This window comes from Podarcis bocagei (assembly GCF_964188305.1).
Source record: "Podarcis bocagei genome assembly, chromosome: 3".
Classification (NCBI taxonomy): domain Eukaryota; kingdom Metazoa; phylum Chordata; class Lepidosauria; order Squamata; family Lacertidae; genus Podarcis; species Podarcis bocagei.
Genome location: NC_138127.1, coordinates 14,430,840 through 14,451,194, shown reverse-complemented (window position 1 = coordinate 14,451,194; position 20,355 = coordinate 14,430,840). Strand labels below are relative to the sequence as shown.

Here is a 20,355-nt window from a genome sequence, read left to right as displayed (position 1 = left end):
AGGAACTCTAGCATTGTCTTTGTCAGGTTCCTCTCTTTTCCCAGAGTGCACCTGTCAATCTACCATATTTACAGCGCAGGAAGCAGAGTCAGGAAGGCCTCAAGAATATTCCAAAATGCTTTCTGGGAGAATGGCTCAATATTACATATTTGAGCCGTGTAAGGCTTAACGGCAGATGGTAGTTCTGTTCCTACTTCCTTGCCAAACTGAGAATCCCAGTCCCCTTTCTCCCTATGCCTCAGATGTGGCCAGGTTCTTAAGAACTGAATTCAACCTATGGGGAGGGGGGAAGAGTCATGTTTGAGGAAAGGAAGAGGGAATCACTTACGTCTTTTCTTGAGGAAAGCATATGTTTCGTGGACAAAAAACAATAGTGGCTTCTCACATCTCCATAAATGTCTGAAGATGCAAAAAAAGAAAAGAAAAAGAAAAAAGAAATATTTGGGGGTGGAGGAAAGATAAGACAACACACGGTGGATTATCGTCACAACAACCATATCCTTAACTATGATCTAAACCTGTTATAGAACAGTTGAATACAATCACCTGTTTGGTTTCACCATTCACCCCAAAAATGCCAAAAGTGAAATATCTTCCATTAATACCACTGCAGCTACTTAGGGGAAATAGCAGTGTAGTGCTAAAACCCCTCCCACCAGAGCTTAATCATCTCTCCACCAAGGCTACTTTCTACAGAAGCCTTCCCCATACATTCCTCAAAATATTCCTCCCATTCCTTTTACAATAAATAAATAAATAAATAAATAAATAAATAAATAAATAAATAAATGTCAGCAATGGTATCAGAAGTAAAAAGAAAAACCCACCAAAAACATTTACAAAGAGAGATTTCCTAAGACATTACAGATGGGTCTACCCACTTTAATTCGTATCTTCAGGTACTGCCCATTGCTATCACACCCTTTTAATTTCTCCAACCCAAATCAGAGACTGTCAGTCTATGAACACCACACCTGATTCTTCCTTCATTAAATTTCTTCTGCTCCACATCCAGAGCATTCTTTACAACTAGGTACCATTTCCGAATATCAAACACTGGACAGCCTATAGTGAAAATGAACGAATTAAGTTGTAACTTTTATTCCATCCTTCTTTCAATGAATTTAAAATCAGCGTGGCCTCGTTATTTCTGCGCAAAATAAGAGAAGACCAAGAAAGCTCTACATCAAATTCCACATACACCACGCAGGGTTCGAAACGCCCACTGTTCTAGGCACATTTTGAGACAGGGAATTTCATTAGCGCGAGTGGTTCCTGAGCTCTGGGTACAGTACTGCGCCTAAGATTTCAGATTCAAACTGCAGAGCGGAAGGAAAGGAGGACCTTTTTTCTGCCTCCCCACTTCCAGCTACTCTCTGAAGACTGGAGAAGAGACCCTCTTAAGAATATTAGGGGGGTGGGCAGGAGAAGGACTAGACAGTGTGAAAAGTGAACATAATCTTTTAGCTGCAGTTCATTCACTTTCAGCTTTGTATTCTTGTTATAAAAAAACGTGCCTGGACATTAGGCTGTTGCATCCCTAGCCTAGGTGCCATTTAAGATGCCATTTAGCTCTTAGCTTTCATATCTCAGTTTCTAACACTGACACCACACTATACTGACTCTCGTTAAGCTGCGATTAAAAGTATTGCATTCGTTTTTCAGCATTCTAGGATATCCAGCTTTAAAGGCATATTTGTATGAACAGATATCCAATTCTTCTTGGATGTTTTCCAAGGGAGGAGGGATTCAAAGCAAATGATCTGCCTTACACCATCTTGTGAGACTTATTTGAGGGACTAGATCTACTGCTGACCACATCATTACTACACAGTTGGGAATACAGCAATGATCTACCCAAGTTAACAGAAAACTAGTTAGGTTTAAAGAAGGCTAAAGCCAGCTGGGAAACGTGAGGGCAACAGGCATGAGGACAGAGAGGAACAGAGGAGAGGAAGAATGTGATCCTGCAGCCGGTCCCTGATCTCTTTAGAGCAACTGAAGGATGAGCTATCTTACATCTGCACTTGAGTTTCTGGAAACTGAGCCTTTGTCAGTTTCTATCATTTGCTATGCAACCTCTGCATCTAAAAATTAAGAGACTACAGTCATTCAGGTATTGCTAGGAAGCCACATGCAAATATAAAAAGCTCATTTTTCACATGTAGATTTGGGCAGCTCTTTCATACATTCGTATGACTTACACTTTCTTTTCAATTCACATACTCTACTGAAAGAGCTTCCACGACTGTCTTGCATGTACGCTAGCATCTTAAAATATAGTTGGCAGTGCAAAACTTATAATAAGCTTCTTCTAAAGTATTTGGTACCTTCTTCTTTCCTTTTGTTTCTCTCTTCGGCATAGTCTGCTAGTAACCTGAAAATATATCCAACAGATTCAGAGGGTTTTTTAAAATTGAAAACATGGTCCCCATTTTTTCAAACTATTCAAGCATATTTAAAATCTGAGCCACTCTAATGAATCCAAAGGCCTTATCTCTTAGGTTAAAAATTTAAAATTGTAAGGGCTGGTTCAAACCTTGCTCATCCCATGTGAATGGCCTCCTCCTATGTTGGAGTTCTCGGATAACTGGGGACCATCGTGGCTAGCTCTGCAGGATATAGACCCTTACCCTCCAATTATTTCTCCAAATCCTTGGCCTCATCCCCCAGAGGGGAAGTCGGACCCCAGGGTCATGACACCATTGGGCTTTACTTACATGGAACATCTTCATACAAGAATCTACTGTCATCTGGTTGGGGGGGGGATGGGTTTCAGCACTGACATGGACACTCATGTGATCAACACAACACAAGTGTTACAACCCTCGCTGCTTGAAACACACCCTTTTCTGCCTCCACATTACAAGGATGAGGATGATTTACTACCCTTCCTTAGCCATAGGATTCCAAAAATTTAAAATACGACATCAAAAACAGCTTAAAGCAAATTGGACTGGGATAAGTAACATTTGAACCACTGCTATGTCAAATAAGACCAGACCCTTTCAGAGCTGTGCTGCAGAGTTATTCTGCCTGACCAAGAGGGAAATCATAGAATCATAGAGTTGGAATAGACCACAAGGGCCATCGAGTCCAACCCCCTGCCAAGCAGGAAACACCATCAGAGCACTCCTGACATATGGTTGTCAAGCCTCTGCTTAAAGACCTCCAAAGAAGGAGACTCCGCCACACTCCTTGGCAGCAAATTCCACTGTCGAACAGCTCTTACTGTCAGGAAGTTCTTCCTAATGTTTAGGTGGAAATGGCAAAATGGATTCTAGATGCTATGTGAATATACACAAATTGAATATTAAGGAAGCAATATGTTATATTTCTCTTATTCAGTGTTCCATTTGTTTATTCCAATGATTCTCAAACTTTTTTTCTCTGGGCCACACTTCCATAATTAAAGTTTACTCATCTCACACCATTTTCTTCATTGATAAGAAATACATTGGAAAACAAAAAGAAACAACTCCCAGCAGTGCTTAATTCACACCACAGAACACAACTACTTTATCATAAGATCACAGGACAGCCAGAAAGTATAAAACGATGCAGCTACGTAAGAAGATGAATCATTCCCAAAAGATAATTATAAACAAGCCTCTTATGTATGCACCTTATACAAACTCAATGAGAGGTGTGAGCTTGCTTTTGCCAGGTAATGTCATTTATATTAGGTCTAATTTGAGACAAACGAACTCTCATCTCCTCATCAACGCAAAGAAGCCTTTCTCTTTTCTGATCTTTCATATTGGTCAGAGTTGGAGAACGGCAGAAGAACAGCCAATGCTATTCTCCAGCACTCTATTCAAACAGCGATTCTGGATCACAACCTAGGACTGTCCTCAGTACCATTTGATACTCTCATTTTGAAAAGATATCGAGCCATATTTTGCAAATTAAAAAAACCATGTTTTGATACTATACTGCACTGAAATATTTAAGCATTTCTTTGTCCTTGAATCTTCCTGCCATGCTTGCCATCCTTTCCTGCCGCACCACACCCTTTGAGAACCACTGACCTAGTCCTTAGCAGTAATAAAAATAGCAGTCTAGGATTTTTGTGGCCCTGGACTGCAATAAGTCGGTAAGTTTACGTTTGTTATAACGGCAGTGCACACTTACCATTCATAATTGTCATCCAGCAAGAACAACATTTTCAGCACCACGACTACCACAGCTACGGCAAGAATATCGTATTTCACATTCTGAGCTGATTTATTCTCAGGACGAAGTGTCAGGAAGTCCACTTCACCAACGCCAGTTTTTTTTACCACTCTGCACGTCCACTTGTGCATATCATCTGAATTAAGAAGAGGATAAACTTCAAATGCTATGGAAGTCCAACACAAAGAACTAGAGTTGGAACAAACCTTGGAGATTTATCCAGTCCAATGGTGGGGAACCAGACCTAATAAGGCTAGCCAGGCCTCCCCATTTGGCTCGCAATACTGCTCCACCAGGTCTTGCCACGGCTGGCAAGTCTTTAAAGGTACAAAAAAATTGTTCATAATAGATGTGTGAGTGTTGCTCTATTCCTAGTAGATTAGTTGAGCATGTTTTAGTCGTTTAAGTGTACATGTGCACAATTGTGTTTGTGGGGGAAAGCTTTACTTTCAAACGGGGTCACCAGTGAGGTGTACGAACTGTTTCTGCTTATGGAAAGGAATCAACAATTTAGGCAGGTGAATGCTGGCGGTATTTCAGAGTATAGTGACAACCCCTCTGGAATCTGATGAGGCAGTTGATTCATGACATCCTTGCTAAACTGGAAAAGTAAGAAATTGTGTTCCTTGTGTCTTCGAAGACACCTGTACAGCAATGTGAAGATTGTAGCTACAGTTAAAGTGTTGTAAAAAAGAAGTACAAATGCACCTTTTCTTAAAAGAAGAAATGTTAAAATACAAGGCAACCTATCAATCTGTGGTAGCAGTACTTAAACCTTATTTTTGCTGTGCGTGAAGACATGATCCAACCCAAATTTAGGACGCAGTTGGAGCATTAAGTTTCTGCTTTAATCTGTGCTGCATTAAGGACAATGGAACTTTACAGGGTTTAACTTTGATTGGATAACCTTCCTCAATCAGATCCATTTGTGCTTTGCAATTTTCAAAAGGTACATGCAGGACTGGCATTATAACATAGCAGTCCCAATTCTCTTAAACATGGTTTTAAGACTGAGTAAGTTCAGGGCTCCTACTCCGTCCCTGCTGTGTCATTTCCCTCCCTCCTTCATCAGCATCAATCATGGTATAACCAAAGCTAATACTAACAAAACAGTTCAATCCTTGGCTAAAAGCTAACCATGATTAATACCAGCAATGGGACAAACAGCACTGTGCCCTAATTAATGCTGAAATGAGCGAGGAATTTCCACTGGATAAGAGAAGGGTCATGCCACAGCCTGCTTCCTATTCTAGTTTATTTATATTCATATTTCTAGGCTGCTTTCTCACCTGTAAGCAGCTGGTTATGCAAGTATGAATATGATTACTGCAGCAGCATGCAGAGTCTAAGAATAAATTAATACTGAATATTACATCTGGAATTCTAAGAGCACTGTCAACTTTTGGTATCCAAACCAGTCTTTCCAAGATGTTCTTGAACTAAATCTCTGACCACTGGCCATGCTAGCTAGGAATGATTGGAATTATAGACTAACAACATCTACAGACCCAAAGTTGAGAAAGTCTGGTTCAGATACTAAAAGTTGACAATGATCCAACTCTGATCCAAACCACAGCTTCCAAAAATTATGACCAAAATAAAATGTTTCAACAGGAAACATTACATATATTGTAGCGGAAACTCTGCAATATATCTCAAAGTGATTTAAGAACAATAGTCCTGTTTACTTAAGCACCTAAAAAATCCTGTTTCATTGAAAATACATAGTAAAAGGGAAAATAATAAAATCTAAAGGGAAGACATGAAATGTACAATCCTATACATGATTACCTGAGAGGAAGTCACGTTGAACATAATGAGACTTATTTCTTAGTGAACCGACATAGGTGTGTACAATTAGGAACCCAGCAATACGGAGGAACACCTTATTTTTCTTACATATGAATCTCATTTTCTCCAAAGAGTGGTTGGGTAGAATCAAATGGTCAGCTATAAGTGACTTTACTTGTTCTGTTAACATGACTCAGCAGCAAAGAGGATCACAACCTTCTTTTTCATGCTGTGTTATTAAAACTCAAGCAGATGTGTCTGGAAAACATTTAGTACTTTCCTTTAATTCTGCTGCTGCCCTAGTGATTAAGTATTTGAACTCCTTCTTGTAATAAAGAGAAGATGAATGTGTGTCTATAGAAGAGACAGTGAAGAAAGTAACATGTTTGCAGACATGATCCGTTCTTATATTTAGTCACGTTTTATTTTCATATCCAGTGGATTCAGAAACAGGATTTCATATACCAAAAAGGTTTAGAGTGTGACTTTGTTTTAATTATTTTAGTACAGTACCAGGGAAGAAGTTAATTGAAAGCTTAACTCAACACCCGTGAGGCATACATTCTGTCTACTGAGCTCACAACCACCAGGTGAGGTAGGCTCGGCGAATAGATAGGCGCTTTCCCAAGTTATCTATTATGCCAGTGTTTCCCAAACTTGAGTCCCCAGTTGTTTTTTGGACTACAATTCCGATCATCCCTGACCACTGGTCCTGCTAGCTAGGGATAATGGGAGTTGTAGTCCAAAAGCAGCTGGAGACCCAAGTTTGGGAAACCCTGTCCTGTGTTTCTTCACTGAGCAGGGATCTGAACCTGTATTTCTGTTGCGAATTCAGTGCTTAAGCCGCTGTCCCACACTGGCTCGCTCATAAATTTTGAGCCATTGGCTTGGTTTGACAGATCTTAGAGCATCAGCCATAAGTTTCAAATATAAAGCCCTAGAAGTCCCCATGCTACTACCAACTTGAAGTCCATGAAAAACTCCGAATTTGCCATATGGAGAGAAACCCAGCCAGATGGGTGGGGTATAAATTATTATTATTATTATTATTATTATTATTATTATTATTATTATTATTATTATTATTAAAATCAGAATGTGCTTTTGACATTAGCACAGTAAAGGCTATTTAAAAGGACTCGATAATGCATAATTTTTGTTCGTTGGGAAAAATAGGGTGAACATTAAATTGGGTGTTACAAAACACATCCCTCCCCCACATGCCCTTACCAGGCAAGTTGGCTTCCATCAGATACTTCATGCACAGAATGTTTGGATGAAGGAAGCTGCCTTCTGCTATATCTGGAAAACAAGGTAGCTTCAGGTATACAGCAAGGGCCTGCGTCTTTTCGTGAACATCTTCATACGCAGGCCAAGACTGGAAAACAAAATCGAAAATAAGTGTCATCATTAGAACGAAAGCACATTTGCCCTCTATAGAAATCTGATCTGCTTCTTGGGGGACTCCACAAAGCACCAAGCATTATGCTGAGTTGTTCTTTTAGCCTGGAACTTTCTTCGCTCTTTTGAGAAACACCTAATGAAAACATAAATACAACAACAGGAAAAACCAAAAAGAGATCTATTATCAGTTAAGCTAGAACCTCTTTAGCCCTGTAAATACACAGCATTGCTGCTTTTAACTGCTTTGAACAATATTTTGGGCACAAGGTCCTATTTACAACATAAGCCAAAGGATAAGGCATCCATACCACAGTTAGCTGAAAAGCAAGTTAAAGCAAACCTACGCGATCCTAAAACTTCTAGAAAGCTTTAGAAAACTTATTTCAAAGTGTGCCTTTAGGTTTTTAATGCACTGATTCATATTACTTTATGAATAGAGAAGGCAATAACCATTTTTCTAATATAAATGGATGAGTAATATTTCATTTCAATCAAACCTATTTTCTGATAGCTTCAGGGTACATTATAGGTAGCATTGTTAAGATAGAAATGTAAACCTGGTTTGTTTGACTTTGGCCTCAGTTCAATAAGAGAGAGAAAAGGGGTTTCACCCCACAGCAAACCACAAAAAAAGAGAATTTGCAAGTGTAGAAAAGTTTGCTGAACTTAAAACATGAAAAATAGTATTGAAACCTAAAACAAACAAACACTTCAGAAATTTTGAGTTTGATCCCAACAACCACAAGCAGAGTTCTGCTCCCAAACATATAGGCTCTCATTGCTTGGGAGGGGGGGAATGTATTGCCTGGGTGCCCAGAGATGTTGGCTTGGATTGCTAGCCAGTTATTATTTGTTACCACCAACCTCCTCTTCTCCCCAATTTTCTCTGACACATGCCGGAAGGTTTGGAGGAAGAGGTAGTCTTTTGTCCCCTGTGGCCTTGAGGGAGGAGGTGGTCTTTTGTGTGCTGCTATGTTCTTTGGCGGTTCGAATCCCCGCGATGGGGTGAGCTCCCGTTGCTCGGTCCCTGCTCCTGCCCACCTAGCAGTTTGAAAAGCACATCAAAGTGCAAGCAGATAAATAGGTACCACTCAGCTGGGAAGGTAAACGGCGTTTCCATGCGCTGCTCTGGTTCGCAAGAAGCAGCTTAGTCATGCTGGCCACATGACCCGGAAGCTGTACGCCGGCTCCCTCAGCCAGTAAAGCGAGATGAGCACCGCAACCCCAGAGTCGTCCGCGACTGGACCTAATGGTCAGGGGTCCCTTTACCTTTGTTCTTCTCAACAGAGTCAAGGACACTTGCCTCTGGTGAGAACTTTTGTAGAAGTCTGCCTGTGTCCAAAAAGATCACATTAACCATCAAGTTTCCACTTACAAACAGGTGCCTATAAGTAGCACATACATGTTTCAGTCTCGATGGGATAATCTTAACACAGCTCTGTCATGATGGGAATTCTGTGAATATGTGTATTACAGAAGAAAGCATAAGAAGGAGGGGAGAGATGTCATGGGTTTTACAGAGAAAAGTGCTTATTAATGGCATAGCAAAAAATATTCTGCTTCTTTCCACGCATTTAGCATTCTGAAAACAAGACATCCATTCAAAAGTTTCATTTTTGATAATGCCAATTAAACAAACAAAGAAATAAACAAACAAACAAACAATAAAAACATTCTCAGGTTCCCCTGGAGTCCACAAATAGCACAAGGCATACACAACTCCAGCAAAAAGTTTACTCATGCATGTAAAATGTCTACAAGCTGTATTATGCTTGCAATCTTTCAGAGCAGCAAGTTTGTTTGTTTTTTTAAAAAAAGCAACCTTTTTGCCTGAAGCACTTTTCCTGAAAAACAAGAAATACATGCTTTACAGGACTGTTGCACATCAGGGTTTACGTCGGTCTTCAGACATTTCAGGATAGGTAGTCAAAGCAGCATTTAATAATGAGAGCTACAAGTTTGAAAGAATATGCTTTCCTTGGTATTCCATACATAAGAAGTATAGGAATAAAGTTATAAATATCTAATAAAGAAAAATTAACCGTTAAAAATATGCCCTGTTCAGGATGTAAATAAAAACTGAGCACCCAATTATTTTAGGATTTTACTGGTCATTACTGGGATTTCTAAGGCTGAATTGACATCCGGGGGGAATTTCCCAAAGGCGGTGCTCTGTCAATTTGAAAAGTTGTGTTTTTGTAAATACTGTGGTACCTCTGGTTATGAACTTAATTCGTTCTGGAGGTCCATTCTTAACCTGAACCTGTTCTTAACCTGAAGCACCACTTTAGCTAATGGGGCCTCCCGCTGCCGCACGATTTCTGTTCTGTAAATAAATAAATAAATAAATAAATAAATAAATAAATAAATAGCTCAACACCTTTGGGGTTTTCCTAAAGAAAATCCAGGGTGTCCTGGTTTATGGCAACCCTGAACTAGCTCTCTCAATCGAATAAGCTGCCAAAGTCCGTCCGTCCCCCCCCCCCTTTCTAAGGACATAAGCTGAAAGAGCATTGCATTATTAGGACCAAGAAATGTGTCATCAGAACTAATAGTCTAGCTCTGCATTTTGCCAGCCTCTCTTCTACCTCCAGGAGCAATCCAGCTGCACAAGTAACCCAATATTTGGGGGTCCACCAGCAAAGCAGAACCCAGCCCAAGAAATCCCCCATGGATATTCAAGCAATACTACGCCTCCTGCATTTGCATGCCATGCGGCGCAGCAAATTTATTTGGCTGACTGTCACACCTACTCAGAAGGGCATTTCCCCTTCTCATCCGACTTGTCATCAGCCCTCCCCTTCCACCAAACCTTTTCATCCCACCATGGCATACTATTTTATAAGACCCTGTGGGTTAAACCACAGAGCCTAGGACTTGCCGATCAGAAGCCCTGCCCTGGACTCCATTTATTAGGGCTTGTCCACATTTGAGTGTTGATTCTGCTTAGCTGAATAAAGCACTACTGGGTCGCTGCCACCAGAGCTATACGTGTTGGGACGTGGGTGGCACTGTGGGTTAAACCACAGAGCCTAGGACTTGCCGATCAGAAGGTCGGCGGTTCGAATCCCCACGACGGGGTGAGCTCCCGTTGCTCGGTCCCTGCTCCTGCCCACCTAGCAATTCGAAAGCATGTCAAAGTGCAAGTAGATAAATAGGTACCGCTCCTACGGGAAGGTAAATGGCATTTCCGTGCACTGCTCTGGTTCGCCAGAAGCGGCTTAGTCATGCTGACCACATGACCCAGAAGCCAATAAAGCGAGATGAGCGCCACAACCCCAGAGTCGGCCATGACTGGACCTAATGGTCAGGGGTCCGTTTACCTTTAATCTAGATGAACATGAGGGAATTACAGCACTGGGAATGATGCTTCTACCCGAATTATTTCCTCAAACATCCATATAAACATTTTAACTACTTTGAAGAAAGAGCTATTAGTCTTGTTTTCAAAAATGTTTATTTAAAACGAAACAGATCGTTATGTTAAATGTGTCACAGCCCACGGCTTAATTTTAATTATCTGGTGATGAGAAACAATTCTAAGTGTTGGATTACAATTCTACTATTTGGACAGTGTCATCTGGGGGGGGAGGGGGAGAAATACTCCCGCAAATACAAGTACTACTGTACTGTTTCCCTTATAAAGGAATATTTTTCCCCATACAAAAAGTAACCTAAGTATGTATTTAGCCATATAATTTAGAACAGAACTGGAACGTTCAGAAACAGGAGAGTAGTAAACTTACTCCACCCAAGGCCACTCCAATGCCTCCTCTGGCAAATCTATACTACTGAGATTTTCACTGTACTGTACATCTATTAGTGAACACCAGTATAGCACAGGGGTAGGCAGTATGATGCCCTCCAACTCCCATTTGCATTGACAGCTCAGCACAAGGTGGGGAGAGGGCTGTTGTTTTTTAACCTCCCTGCACTCTACTGCTTGGAAAATGTGTTGATCACACAATTCTCCCCACAAGAAGTTACCTCAGGATAGGAAGAAGGATGTGCTCCTGCAAGTATTACACACACACACACACACACACACACACACTCTCTCTCTCTCTCTAAATAAAGCTTAATTCAAGTATGTAAATAAGCAGTGGGACTCCCTGTTAGTGGAATGCCAGCAGCCTCTCTTATGAGTTAAATTTCAGGCCTCAATTATTATTTTTTTAAGGTTAGCAGTAAAAAAAAAAAAAGTGACAATTTTTCAGGCTTTTCTAATAACTTTGAGCTACATCTGCATCAAATTCAGTTTTATGGAGCTAAATAATCTGGAAAGCCTTTTTTTAGGAAGTAATATAACACTTCCAGAAATTTTAAAGCAATTTTTAGGGTACATGTGTGTCAAATTTCAGAGCTCTAGCTCGGTGGGAGTTACCTGGTGAATTTCAATACCCAGTCAACTTTCTATCACAAAACACCCGCAAAAATCACTTGTAAAAGTAAACATGTCGCATATGTGATTAAGAGTATCACATAATACTGGAATATTGTAGATACAGAAATTTATGATGCAACACCAGTGCAACCAGTTGCCAATTATGTAAGGGCAATGACAATATTGCCATTGACTGCCAAATGCAAAACTTACAGCCAAACTGGTACGTGAAATAACAATGACCTAGTGACTCAGTGTTTTCTACACTGACATTTCTAAAATACAAATCAGATTAAGATTCCTTCTTCATTATTACCCCTTAATTGTTTTGTATTTTCCTTCAGCCTGCTAGTGTTTACATCCTTTCGCCTAATTCATACATCTGTTGGAAATTTTCTTTAACAGATAGGATTGTAAGGATTAAAACTGCTACATCAGAAGTAAACCTAAGTGGCCCCCCACCTTCACAAGCCCATTTAGATTAAGAAAGTGGGAACCATTTAGTTAATTTGAGAAGCAAGGGAAAGAGGTGAAATTTGCAACCACCAGGCTCAGGGTGGAGGTAATTTATTTTCACCATTGGTAGTAGCTTTTTTTAGGGCTTACAACAACAACAGCAACAACAACTTTATTGTGCTGTTGCCATGAGCAGTATCAGCACCACCACAGCTTGTTTCTCATTGGCCTAGCTCCTACTGGGGAACAGGGTGCAGACGGAGGGAGAGTATAGCAGCTACCAATGGAGGCTATTGTATTTTTGTGGTGTCTGCCATTTCTACCCTTTGCAACAATGGTTTGGAACTAGTGCTGCATCCAGAGCATTGTGGGAAAGAAAATGGTGTCCAGACCACATACAGCTGTGGCAACACAATAAACTTAAAATTAAAAAAATAAAGGAAGACTAGAAGAAACTACTGCTGCTACAGCTAAATGGATAACAATGGTCAATCTGTCTATCACGAAGACACAGCTTTTGGTGCAGAGTAATGGAAACAAGTATATTTAACACAGGGCAGAAGTTTTTGGTTTTCTATCTTTCAGACAAAGAAGGGGAGCTTTATATCTGACAATTCCATTCCTCGTCGGTGTGTTTTGTCCCCCAAAGAAGAAGGACAAGAAAAAGTGTGGGCAATAATGGTCTTATCACAGCACCTTCATATCTCTGAAAAGAACTGTAATATGTTCAATGGTATGTATACATTTTTCCATGTCCTACTATTGACTCTAGTCAAACAGGTCTGGCAAATTTTTGTGGTGCTTCAGACACCTGACTGACCAACAACCGCAGTAGGTCAAGAGAAATGAGAATGCACTCCCAGAGCAACAATAGCTGTACCATGCAACCTTAAACTCGAGTGGGGTATGCGAAATGATCATGTATTTCCAACTGAATTTAGTATACAGTGATTATTTGCTGGTTTTAAAAACTGGAGGGGTGTGTGGTTAGACTGATTTTTTTTTTAAAAAAAAAAGAATTACCCATGCACTTTCAAGGTTTGACTGCTGTAATGCAGTCTATGAGGCTGTCTTTAAAGACAGCTTGAATATTACCCTACACTACCTTATAAGAAAGCATTTTATCCCTAAAAGGAAGTATATGCATTTATACAATTAACAACAACAACAACAACAACAACAACAACAATAATAATAATAATAATATATGCACAATGAAATGTTCATGGAGAAAAAAGATGATAGCATAAGAATAAAAATATATTCACCACGATAAGCGCAGGCTCAGACAGATTTTAGGACTCATTTTCTTTTCCTTTTCTGTACCTTTTCCTCCCAAAAGAAAATGTAAAGTGGCTAACAGTAGCATACCAATATGAATACAATAATATAATATGCTTATTGGCACTGGAGTGTCTTTCCTTTTTAGCATTACTGCAAACACAAATTTAATTTTTAACAGTTTTTCCACTAACTGAATTTTCAAGTTTCTCAAAAACAGTGAGGGGAATACAGAGGAGGTAAGGAATGTTTAGAAAACAGAGAGAGCAGCGATGTAAAGGGTGGACACATATCTTCTAACATCTGTGAAGCACATGCTCCTGGTGATGTAACAAACGGAGGGTGTGCCTTGGGATTACTAAAGGGCCAACAAATGGCAGGAAAAAACTAATATGTGGGTGAACCACCTACAGCTTAACTTAGAGAGCTGCCTAATATCCTGGCTTGCTCTAAGGAATAAACAATTCGTGAAGGAGATGCAACACCCAGCTATGGAGATAAGATACTGGCAGCAGATTCCCTCCGAGCCAGAAACAGCCATGTCTGGCAATACCAATGAAATTAAGCTCTCGTGGGAAAAGAAACACCAGCCGTATAGGTGGTAAGCCCAGATGTGACTGGGGGAGAAGTTAGAAAATTTGAAATTAGATTGGGGTACTTGTGCAACGTATGTTTCTCGCTGAGACTATGCCCTCCCCTTGCCCTATCCACCTTCAATGTATCTTGAAGTAGCTGATGCAACCTGATCAGCATGTTGCATGAATATGGAATCACCAGTCCAATTCACACACTGTAAGAATGGCTTATCTTTCTCTCTCATGGTGTGCACACTTATACATTCACACCCCAACCACAGTCTTCACAGATCAACTCACACATCTCAGGCCATGAGCAAGGAGATCTACATAGAAAACAAGTTTAAATTATTCACACAACCATATATGAATTCTGTTCTGCTGCTAGAAGATAAGGTAAAGGAAAGGTAAAGGTAAAGGGACCCCTGACCATTAGGTCCAGTCATGGCCAACTCTGGGGTTGCGGCGCTCATCTCGCTTTATTGGCCGAGGGAGCAGGCGTACAGCTTCCGGGTCATGTGGCCAGCATGACTAAGCTGCTTCTGGTGAACCAGAGCAGCGCACAGAAATGCCGTTTACCTTCCCGCCGGAGCGGTACCTATTTATCTACTTGCACTTTGACGTGCTTTCGAACTGCTAGGTTGGCAGGAGCAGGGACCAAGGAACGGGAGCTCACCCCGTCACGGGGATTCAAACCGCCGACCTTCTGATCGGCAAGTCCTAGGCTCTGTGGTTTAACCCACAGCGCCACCCGCATCCCATAGGATTATTCATCACGGATTTCACTTCACGGCAGAAAAGAGCGTTCACTGGATAGTCCTGTGAGGCAGATCTGCTTGAATAACACGATTAAACTGGCATATACAGGGTGAGTCTTTTAAAAGAGGCCCCATGGAAGATGTGCACTCTGTATCCACGGGGCCTCTTCTAAAGGACTCACCCTGTATATATAGGGAATCATATAAAGCCACACCCGTTGACACACTAATTCAGCTTCTCTCTCACTCACAAATATTAAAAGATAATGGCAGAAAGCAAAATTAGTTTGAATTTGACCAACATTTCAGTAAGCCTATCTTCCTTCTCTGTTAAGCAATACTTCAGCAGGTAAGGACAAGCCAGAGTTTCTGTTACACAACAGCAGATTCCCGTGATACACCTGATTACAATAAATGTCAGAAATGAACTTCCTCCTCAGCTCTTTTTAAAGAGCCTCACCCTTGCTTATTGTCATTTCTGAAGCTGTTTCAAGAGAGAAAATAAAATGCTACTTATGTGTGGCACCTGTTAATTTCACTAACTCCAAACCGATTAAAAAAAGAAAGAGAGAGATTGAATAGAAGAGGTTCAGGTCCCCAAATCCTAACCAGAAAGACAAGGAAGCTGCTATTTTGGACACGAAAGAAGGAGGGGTTTATCGAGAACTCAAATGCTTCATCTTGTAAGTCTCAAATAGGCACGACAGGTAAAATAGGACAGAACAAAAAATATATATCCATCCTTCAAAGCTTCATTATCCTTCTGGCAAAATGAAAGCTAGATGCAGCATATTTGAGAAAAATAAACCATGATTTGAACACACACACCCCTACCTGACACAGAACATCCTGTTTGCCTGTCCATAACCACCACCTTTACTCACTTGGCTCACTAAAGCATCTCTGCCCAATTACAAGGAATAACTGGCATGAAATCAGGTTGTGTCATTGAGTCCAATGCAGGTAGGAATCCATCGAAAGGACAGGTGGCAAGTGTCTTTCCAGTAGACAACCCGGATACTGGTGCTGTGGTCCAAAATGCTCTCCATGGCCAAGAGTGAACCTGCTTGGAAGCAAAGCCTTACTCCCTTGTGAACAAGGACCTAGTTATGTCACTGTGGACTGGAAGCAGGGTACTACAGGAAAGGAATATAGTTTTGAGGACTGCCTGTAAGTTCAGGAGAGAGAGGCAAAGAGGAAGGATCTCCTGAACTTCTCTCTAGAACCAAGAGCAGCAGAGAAATGAGGACCATGGGCAATAGCGAAGTCTTTTCTTCCTCCTGAAGCCTCAGGCAACTGGTTGTAGTAGTCGGAAAGGAGAGTGTACAGCCACACACACATTTATGAACCCAGTGAATTTTGGAACTAACACAGTTAACTAACCCACAGCACTAGAGCAAAACACAGTTTTGTTCTAGGGCAACGTGTGCTTTGTGAATGACTCTACCCTAAGTCTTTTCACTCTGGTATTAAATGGCTGTCTTCAGATCTTCCATCTCCTTCCAATAGCATCACTGGAAGCTTTTATTCAGTGAGGTGGCCGGTGCTGAATGCCACCAAGGAAGAATTTGTAATCAGAAATGAAAGGGTGAGGCACACCGAGGAGATGACTACTAATTACCATGCTGTCCCAACTTCTCCATTTCCCAAACAACACCTGGAGAACATTTAAGGAAGCAGTATCAAATGCTTTTAATCTTTCGCTGCGCAGTTTCTAGCCTACAGTTCCAGCACCTCAAGGCGTAAACACAGATGAAGGGAATCTTTTTCAAGACACAGTTTCACCAGGAACTTTAAGATGGATATGCCACATGAAGTATAGGAAACATCTGAAAAATGATTTAATAATAATAAAATCTTTATGCTCATAGTATTTACAAGATTCTAATACAGAGAAAAATATTCATGGAAATTCTGTGGCAGTGGACCAAACAAGGAAAGAGCTATTATCCTATGAAAATGCTAAGATTTATTACTTGTATGCAAACATTTAGAATGGATTAGAATATGCCCAGCAATCTATATACTAAGGTAGGGGTGGTCAACCCTTTGAGGCTAGTGGGCATATATAGCATTTGGAGGATGTGCTATATGTGCCAGTCGTGAAACAGCTGCTGTGGGGGGTGGGAAGGCGTAATATGAAATAATCACCACTTCCAGAAGAGGGAAAAAAGGAACAGGAGAAAATGATGTAGGTGTTCTCCCCCATCAACAGGGAAAAGGCCCTTACACTGACAACCACCACACTTGTGCACAGAGAAAAAGCTGGCTGTACCTCTCCTCCACTTGGAATGGATGGATATCCAGTCCTGGTATCCAGTGAAATGTGGACATGTTTAAGGAGATGTGCTCAATGTAGGAGCAACGGAGTCACTGCAGATGTGAGCTGACCAGGAAGAGCAAGCAGCCTCTTGTACAATGTGAATTTTTGCGGGCATATTTACTGAGACCTTTCATGGGCACCACAGGGGATAAGGGCTGCCTCCAGTATATCAAAAGAACTGTATATGACTCTCACAAACTACAAGCAATTGTCACAAAGCTGAACCAAACATTTAGCTAGCTTGAACTTACCTGCAGATAGCTTGAAACAATGAACATACAGAGAGCCGCAGAATTTGTAGATAAGCGCCCATCAGAATTTAGAATCCAAATGTAAATTACAAAAATAAGTACAGCAATCATTTTTACTAGGCCAAGTTATGTTGGGAGAACAGAAAGGAATATCTCCCGATAAACAAAGGATTTCCCCCCCAGATGGAATGTGGGGGGTGTCCCAACTCCTGCCCACAGGCTGAGCAACGCTGCCTGCCATCATAAAATACGTTTTTGCCCCAGTAAAGCCACAGAATCAGAAGCCTTGGTGGAAAGAGAAGCTGGGATTGGCTAGAGACAGTTTGCTGCCTGAGGTTAAGGACAACATGGCACCCCCATTTTGCTAGCTGACAAAACTAGCAGGCGAACTTTTGGGGTTCAACTTCAAGTCTTCTCTGCGATGGTGACTCACTCTTGCAAGTTTGCACCTGCTCTGTATATCTCCCTAGTGAAAAAGGCACCTCTGAACATCTTAAACACACATTCTTTCTGTTCACAACTATTCACAACAATGCAACGTGGTGCTGACAAATCTGAAGTACTATGGGAACAGCAGTGCCCCAAAACACAACTAAGAAAACTAAGTAGGAGTAGTGGCATAGTAGCTATGGCAGAACAGTAGATGTACCTAAGGAGAGCTGTGGTGCAGAATGTTAAACAGTAGTGGGGAAACCTCTTGCTAGAAAATAAATTTATTCCCTACTGGGCGGGGGGAGGACCCTGTTTTAACCAGAAGCTTCAATGTAAACCCCTTCTCACTAACGGAGAAAGCCCCTCTGAATCAGCTGATCGGTGCTGGCAGTATACATTCAAAGGAGGAACGTTTTGAAAAAACATCTCTCCAACTTAAAATGCTCCCTATTTTACATGGCTGTAATGCAAAAAAAGAGAAAAGAAGAAGAAGAAGAAGCTGACTACCACAGATTAAATAAACGGTGAGAGCACTGGGGGGAATAGCAGATAGTAATAACAGACATTAGACAATGCCTGGGAGGAACCAGTGAGGCTAAATAGCATTTCCAGAAATTGTAAGATCAGTAAGAAAAATCTACTTTTAATTCATCAGAGCCACCACACGTGTATGTAATGGGTAAACATTTTCTCAGAAGGTGGATGTATGAAGGTCACCTTTACATGGAAGATCTTGCAGTCCGTCCCATATACCTTCATCTCCTCTGGGAAATCTTTATAAGCATTCAAGTAAGGGATGTGGCCATCCATTACCAGCCTAAATGAAAGGAGTAGAAGTAAAATCAAGATGTAGATACTGATTTTAGTTCAAATCGCATGACAAGACACAGATACAAAGCTAAAACGTAACAGCTGAGTGAAATCACGAATAAATATTACATTTAAAATATATTTAATTAATGAGAGCAAAAGTAGAAACCCATCCATATTGCACTGTTAAACAGTGGTGTGCAATTATTGGAAGTGGGCACGTCTATGCAGAAATATCAATCCGTGCAAAAAGAAGGGGATGCTTGGAAGAAACAGCCCTTTGGTTAACTCTGACAACTGCACACTTCTATTCTTCTAGTCAATTAGTAGAGAGGAATTTTGAAAAGCCCACACTTTCCAAGCTAAAAAAAGCAGTTTTTAGATCTTCATAAATTGATCAGCTTGTAAAAACACGAGGAAGGGCTGGGAGGGGGCAGATGAGAAGGGTGCATGTTGTGAACGTCAAGCCAAGCCAAAGTCCACAACTAGGCTTGTAATGCCTAAGAAACTGCAAAATTGGGGGAGTTAATTTTTGATCTCCCACTTCGAAAAAAATTATTTGCCACTGCTAGTTAGGACTTGAAAATCACAGAACGTAGCCAGCCACAACTTTGAAAGCCATGTTACCAGCCAAGTGCAGATGGCCTCTGTGAGGGAAAAGTTTGTTTTGCTGGGTCACCGAGTGTTTTCTTTTTCTTTTTCCCTGCCAGCAAACAGTTAGCAAACGGCAGCTTCTGATTGGCCGGGGTTCCAGGAGAGGGAGTTGAAAAGGAGAGGTTTTTGGAGAGATGGGTTTTAGGTTGGGAGATAGGGAGTGAGAGGAGAGAGAGTTGGTTCTGGGTAGAAACATCCACTCTGGGGAATGTATCAAAAGCTAGAGAAAGAAGTCTCTGAACTTAGTGTGAAGGACAGTGTGTGGTGTCCTGTGATGATAATAGGCCAGGAATTAACTGGGAGGCTGAGCCCGGAGAAGTAGAAGCTGGAAAGATGGTCTACTTAGGACAAGGGACGCGAGTTCCTCTTTTTCTAGGAAAGTAGCACTGTAAAAAAGCAAATCTTCTTATTCACAACTGACCTAGAAAAGTGATAAAACTATTTATTTAATCATATTCTATTCTACCTAAATACAAAAAGCTATAGTTAAAGGCAGAATGGAAAGTAGGCTTTAAAAACAAAATACTTTATTAGATATTGTTCTTACCTTAAGAGATGTGATAATGTAATTGATTCCCTCAACCAGAGCAATGCCAAGTAGCAGAAAGCCAGCGTCATCGGCATTGACATTCTAATCTCTCCTTTCTTCATTTTCTGTAAATACGAACCAGCATCCACTGATCCAGACCAGAAAGATTTTCCTGTGGAAATAATTCACGGTAAAAGGAAGCTAACCCAAACTACTGAGTATACTGGATCAATACACAAAGGAGGTTGTACCTGACCAAGTCATACCCAAAATAAACCCACTGAACTCAACGGACTAACCTATTCATTAACTTCAATGGGTCTACACTGAGCTTGACATGGATGGTTGGGTACAACTCATTGATAAAAAGGAACTGAAAACCTATCATAACATACAGTCATACCTCTGGTTACAGACACTTCAGGTTGCGTTTTTTCAGGTTACGGACTGCCGAAACCCGGAAGTACCGGAACAGGTTACTTCTGGGTTTCGGTGGTCGTGCATGAGCAGAAGCGCCAAATCGCAAACCCG

The 20,355-nt window shown here is 41.0% G+C and overlaps 1 protein-coding gene across 2 annotated transcripts in view; it reads right to left on the bottom strand.

The window, feature by feature from the left end:
• Window positions 1-20,355, bottom strand: part of TAF1B (TATA-box binding protein associated factor, RNA polymerase I subunit B) — a 35,087-nt gene that overhangs the window by 2,856 nt on the left and 11,876 nt on the right. For both annotated transcript variants that reach the window (XM_081187152.1, XM_081187151.1), the window contains exons 7-13: window positions 19,843-19,996; window positions 18,549-18,648; window positions 7,198-7,345; window positions 4,135-4,312; window positions 2,331-2,377; window positions 975-1,065; window positions 329-399 (exon numbers count right to left, since the gene is read on the bottom strand). In XM_081187152.1, coding sequence (XP_081043278.1) covers window positions 329-399; window positions 975-1,065; window positions 2,331-2,377; window positions 4,135-4,312; window positions 7,198-7,345; window positions 18,549-18,648; window positions 19,843-19,996 — 789 coding nt within the window. The remainder of the gene's footprint in view (window positions 1-328; window positions 400-974; window positions 1,066-2,330; window positions 2,378-4,134; window positions 4,313-7,197; window positions 7,346-18,548; window positions 18,649-19,842; window positions 19,997-20,355) is intronic.